A 6,000-nucleotide genomic window follows, 5' to 3' on the forward strand; every position below is an offset into this window, starting at 1 on the left:
ATAGGGAAGAAAGGGGTGACCCTTCCCTGCTAAAAATGGCCAATAAAAATACGAAATTGTGATCCGGAATTACAGAATTAAAACCGATTTTTTCGATTTAAACGATTATAAAAATTAATCGGTTTTAATTGTATGGAATTTATAAACCAACTCGATTTGTTGCCCAACAATTATGAGAATAAGAAGGCTTTATTCGTATAACATTTTTGGAAATGGTGGATTGTTTCATGTTTTTTTTTTTTCAAACCTCCGTGGTTTACGAAATATCGATAAATTAAATTTTTTTCAATTTCATTCCATCCAACTTTTAGATAAATTATAATTGAACTCCCGAATAGTACAAAAGTTGAGATCTCGACTGTATACGCGCAAACACTTCCGTAGGCGCGAACGCATATTCGTAGAAAACTTTGCTAGTAACTAGCAACTGTAAAGGCGCTACGCCCGTTCTATGTTTTCTCCGTTCCGTTCATCATTTTCATTTGTTTGTTCATCAAACGGGAAAAACGAGTTTTCTTTATCCAACATTTACGAGAGTAAAAATTTACGAGACAATTCATCTACAATTTCGGCAATTTTTTTTGTTGAAAACTGACAGTTAGATAAGGAATAGATGGATTACCATGTCTTTTTTAGAATAAAAAAATTAGAATAGAATGAGCCACAAATGTTACGAATAGTAAGAATTTTAAATTGTTTCTTCCTAGAGGAAGCTTTGTAATAGTACAATTTTCAGTTTCGCTAAAACCATGCACATACACGCGCTGAAATGCAAGCACGCCTAACAGAAGAAACGCGGCGAGAGGAGTGGAGGGGCTCGCAGGGGAAAATCATCGATTTGTTGCAGCTTGAAAAAAGATGCCATAGCTTGGGCTCTATTGGGGTTTCGGAATTATTTCATCCGACATTATTTCTGCTGCAGAAATCACTTTTGTCTGTTTATGAGACAACTATAACACAATTTTGATGCTAAGTAACGACGATATTGCGCTATTATGCTATGAACCTCAGCATGTTCAAACGACAGCACATCAGAAGCACGCAGCGAATATTTATTACACATGTCTAAATATATATACATATATATATATATATATATATATATATATATATATATATATATATATATATATATATATATGTATGTATAATTTGAAATGAATCGCTTACTTTTCACGCAGTCAATCTTCAACAGCTCGAGCAAATGTATCCTCCAAATCCTTCAGCTTACGATGTGACAGCACGTACAAACGTATGCTGCAAGTCCTGACTGCAGTCCGGGTGTGATGTATCTGCGCTTACGATCCACCAGCTCGTATAGAAACGTATCCTCCAAGTCCTTACTCCTGATCTATACTTAGCTTATCTCACAAAATACAAGTTTTTAGCAATGTACTAGCGGCGAAGCCCAAATGACAACTGAGCTGTCTGAGATACAATGCACTGAGTTTGTTAGCGATCGCGATTCGCGTTTCCTGATTGGCCAATCAGTACCCAGCATTAGTGAAAAAAATGATGGCGGGTAATTAGCAGTGGTTTCAAATTTCAAAAACCCTATTGAAGTTCAAAAAAGCAGCCACAATGAAATACTCAAAATTATTTGTAAATATCACCAAATTATACGATTGTATAATTCATGTAAAATCAATATTATAGAAAAGATAAATTTGGCTAAATGAGTATTATTTTAGTCAATGACTCTAATGCTTCCTAATAATCGCTGCGAGAAAAAAGAATTTAGGTCGAACACAGTAAAAAGAATTTTATTTGTGTGTGCTCATACTGTACAAAGATAAGGACGGACTACAATGAGAAAAAATTATAAATTAATTATAAAGGAGTGTAAAATACTCGAGGACACATGCATAGCACGTGGATTTCTACCTTTTTATTTTTATTCTCCGGGGCAACTAGGCGCACGAGACTGTGAAAATTAAACGAAGGATAATTACCGGTTAAGCCCAGAAATTCGGTTGGGAGTGAGACGGTTTTCTAGAATGGTATGCAATTAAGGCTAATTGTTTGGAGTTATATACATTAGATTCATATATGCTATTTTGTTCGCGAACTTATGCCTCTTCAATCTTATAAGAAATGGTCGATGTTTATTTCAATAAACAATAGTATTGTACGGAATATTATACGAAACACTCTTGTAAACAATACAAAAAGAATTTTACACTAAAGGAATAATCATACATCGGTCATTTTACTCACATTCATCGGTATACATATGTATAGGTCAAAATAACAATTAACCGTAACAATTATCCTCTACACTACAATATCTACTGTACATTTGAACAAGAACGTGTTGTGTACTACGATATAAAAGTATAATTTTGTTGTTCGAATCAGCATTTTTTTTAATTCCATTACATCTATACTTATATCATTTCAATTTTTGCAAAAAAAAAAAAAAAATAAATAAATAAAGCATACATACATAAACATAGGTAAAATTATACAAAGTTAATTATGCATATTAATATTCTTTTTCATCAACGTAATAAAGTAATTAAGAGTCACAATATTTGTTATGTGTATGTATATCCTCTTATACTTATTTTCCTGTTTTTATAATTATAAATTCATCAGCAGTAAATATCTGTACATTTTTATATAGTTGCCCTAGCTTATACATCACAATAACTGTATAATAAGTCACATAGTCTACATTTTATGCAGGTACATATTTATCAAATTAAACCCAAGGAGCAATGTAAATGTGGTTGTTATGGCCAAAGTAATCATTGAGCGTGCACTCTGTTGCTGTATCTTGCTTCTTAAGGGAGTCTCACTTGCAGAGTAAAATGAAGGCCTCTGGAAAATTTGTACAATCTGTAAATGAGATATTTATCAGTCAAAATAATAATAAAGAAATTTATAAATTTTCAAACTAAAAAGTTACCTTTGTTGTCCAACACAGGTCTTAACATACAAGTCATTGTTTTTACACAAATTATGGAAGCTTTGTACAATTGCTCGAGTAGGAAGGCAAAAGTGCATGGCAGCTTTGAGAGCCTGAATGTCAAACCCTTCTAAATGCTCAAAACATAAATATCCCTTTTCTACATTGCGCTGATCACAGCAGTTATGGACTCTATTGTTTTTGTCAGGAGCCAGAAAAGATTTATCTAATTCCTAAAAATTAAACTTTATTAAAATCTGCATCGATTAATTTTAAGGATCAGCTTGCTTAGTTAAGAAAATACCTGCACCATCTTATCCGTTACACAGTAGCCTGAGTTGCTTGCAGAATACACGTTCTCCAATTTGTTGAATTCTTTACGTAACCGTAATGAATTCTGTGTACTACATCTCCTGTTAAAAGTCCAGAAGGTCCTAATAGAGGAGATTACTGAAATACATTTTCAAGTATGCAATTACTGGTTTACAACAAGAAGATCTAAAGTGTATTACAACTTACCAGTGAGATATCTTTGATGAAGACACCAGCATTTGTCAAGAATCTTCTCTAACTGCTGCCATAGCACGTCCCATCTCATGCACAGTACTGCATAATATTAATGAGAGTACGTAGTATCCCATCTCATTGTAAGGAATGGAACCTGGTGACGATTAAATTATTTTTATAACTTTCAAGAACACTAATAATAGAATGGTAATAAAAATACAATTAAATTTACCATAAGTTCCAATACTTGTTCTTTCTTTTCATTTGGTGATGCTGAATTGTACAGCCAAATGTTAAGTGTCACTTTAAAATGACTACTATCGATATTGAAAACAGTAGAATTGTTGAGACCATTCCTGCATTGTACCACAGTGACCAGAATTTTGAACAACTCATGCCCCATCTCATTAATGAGCGATTCAAGGCAGTGGTGAACCATTTTATGCGTATAATAATTGGATTTCTAGATCAAATTTTTTCAACAGAGTCAGATAGGATAGGTGCATACATGACTGCAATAAATATTTCATATTAAACAAGTAAAATTTACGTCAAAGTAGAAAAATATCCAGCTATACATGTATCATACGCTTGACTGATGAATGACTAATCCAACGTTGTTTTTTTCTGGATTCAGGTCTCGCATAAAGTCTCTGTGACAGCAGGGATGGCATCAGGTTGCACGTCTAATGAAACTTTGGCAGTCACAACATAATCGATAAACTCTTCTCAGTCATCACCTCAACCGTTGCAAATATTAAATGCATCCTAACCTAACATCTTGATTTTGGAACTCTATGTGAAAGGCAGACTGTTCACTCGCCAGTTTTGTTCAAGTGTGCAATAGCTTCTGTACAAGAGAATAAGTACAGCTATGGTCCAGAGCATCTGAAGCAATGAGCTCGACTGCTGCAGCACACATTTTACAACTTGGCAATTCACAAAACAGCAGCATCTCCCGTACACCCACAACTGCTGGAATCCCTGCTTTTGTTCGCACATTTTACAACACTACACTATTACAACTATTAGCAGCACGAGAAGGGGTTTGAGCAACAAGTACGCGTACACTGCGAGGATTTATGCACAGCTGTTTACATGCGCCTAGCATAACGCACTGCAGAAGAGCGACTCTCGCGCTACGGACTATAGAAATTTATTTTCTACGCGCCATGGTCTGAAGCTAGCCATTCGGTGCAACTTTCTGCACTTCCGGTTGCCATCCCTGCCGGGGATAAGAGGACAGTAACAGATAACTTGCCTAGCGTAGGCAAGTTACCGTCCGAGTGGCGCTAGTAGCCAAATGTAAATAGTCTACCTATGTGCGGGTAGATGGCGTGCGCGCATGTAACACGGTATAGGGGGATCAACTCGGGTATATAAGGAGCCCCGGAGCCAGCAGCGAGCTTTAATGATCTGGCTCTCAACTGAGTCACATGCGAATGGTAGTACTCGCTGCTTACTCCGGTCTCCACTATACCTAGTAGTCTATGAGCACCAGGTTCTCAAAGAGTATGCGTGCAGTCCACTCCCTCTCCTGTAGACTGAGATCCAGTATCATTTATGAATAATTATCAAAGGAATAAATGAATAACATTTAACAATACATAAATAATGTAAACCCTTTATTAGTATATCCACTCCCATCCCTCCATCAGTTGTGTCACCGGTGCAGGATGGTAGTACCCTGTTCTTAGGTGGCGCATCTGGTCATAGACTCATGGTGAGGTGGTAGTACCTCACACGTCAGTCTAATAGCTGCGTGGTTTACCTAAGTGTGCGGGCCGTGCGTAGTGGACAGACCCTACTCATCTCCTCCAACACACGAGCTGCTCTCCTCTGGTGGGTCTCCCACTTCAGAGGATAGGGAAGGCTTTTGTCCACTCAATAGATATTACCGGATGGATCAAAGTTTATTGTCGTTCTTCGGATGTGCTTGTCTCCTGATTTACTAACCTCGGGTCACGAATTCCTCGCGTTCGCGTACTAACCCTTTGCGGACCGTTTCACATTATATTTTAAACTCATCTTTGATATTTGAATGTATGTTTAATAATAAAAATCTGTTATAAGTTAAAATTTTACTAAACTTCTTTAGTACGCAAGAGTAAAAACTTTCTGCGTAAACGTTGAGAGACTTAAAGTTTAACGATCTGTTCTTTTCTAAACTATTACAAACATTTCATCAACATTTTACCAATTGATCATAAGTTTCATTTAAAAAAAATAATTTCAAGTATATCATTTTTGATGTAGTGAAATTTTCAATGAAAATAAAAAAATATTAAATTAATACATAAAATATATTTTTTAGGAGGATATCTACACTCTTAAAACCAGAATCTCAGTTTGTTTTGAGTGATGACGCTGGTTTATCTTCACAGAATAGCTCTGAAACTGTTTATTCTCCAGTTGGACGAAATTATTCGAAAAAAGATGTCAGAGGTAATGTAGACGTTACGACACCAGAAGTTGTCGGTGCATTCGATAAATGCAAGATATCTTACAGGAATACAGTGATTCTAAACAGTTGCTCATGGGTTAGGCATTGACTAATCACTAATATTAAATAAAACATCATT

At 35.6% G+C, this 6,000-nt stretch overlaps 1 protein-coding gene across 1 annotated transcript; it reads right to left on the minus strand.

Moving 5' to 3' along the window:
- Nucleotides 1–2,509: 2,509 nt before the first annotated feature.
- Nucleotides 2,510–3,919, minus strand: LOC116415902. The gene is made up of 5 exons (XM_031921538.1): nucleotides 3,651–3,919; nucleotides 3,431–3,572; nucleotides 3,216–3,361; nucleotides 2,912–3,144; nucleotides 2,510–2,841 (listed from the first exon to the last, which is right to left on the minus strand). Exons 2-5 carry the CDS (start codon nucleotides 3,507–3,509, stop codon nucleotides 2,787–2,789), a joined length of 513 nt encoding a protein of 170 aa, XP_031777398.1. The 5' UTR covers nucleotides 3,510–3,572; nucleotides 3,651–3,919; the 3' UTR covers nucleotides 2,510–2,786.
- Nucleotides 3,920–6,000: the final 2,081 nt, after the last annotated feature.

Source organism: Nasonia vitripennis (genome assembly GCF_009193385.2).
Source record: "Nasonia vitripennis strain AsymCx chromosome 1 unlocalized genomic scaffold, Nvit_psr_1.1 chr1_random0013, whole genome shotgun sequence".
NCBI lineage: Eukaryota > Metazoa > Arthropoda > Insecta > Hymenoptera > Pteromalidae > Nasonia > Nasonia vitripennis.

Excerpts from the sequence above, each read along its gene's own strand:
- LOC116415902 (XM_031921538.1), bottom strand. The coding sequence starts at position 3,509 with ATGAGATGGGACGTGCTATGGCAGCAGTTAGAGAAGATTCTTGACAAA. Across the intron at positions 3,362-3,430 it reads TCATCAAAGATATCTCACTG|TAATCTCCTCTATTAGGACC; the intron begins GTAAGTTGTAAT and ends AATGTATTTCAG. Across the intron at positions 2,842-2,911 it reads ACCTGTGTTGGACAACAAAG|ATTGTACAAATTTTCCAGAG; the intron begins GTAACTTTTTAG and ends TCTCATTTACAG.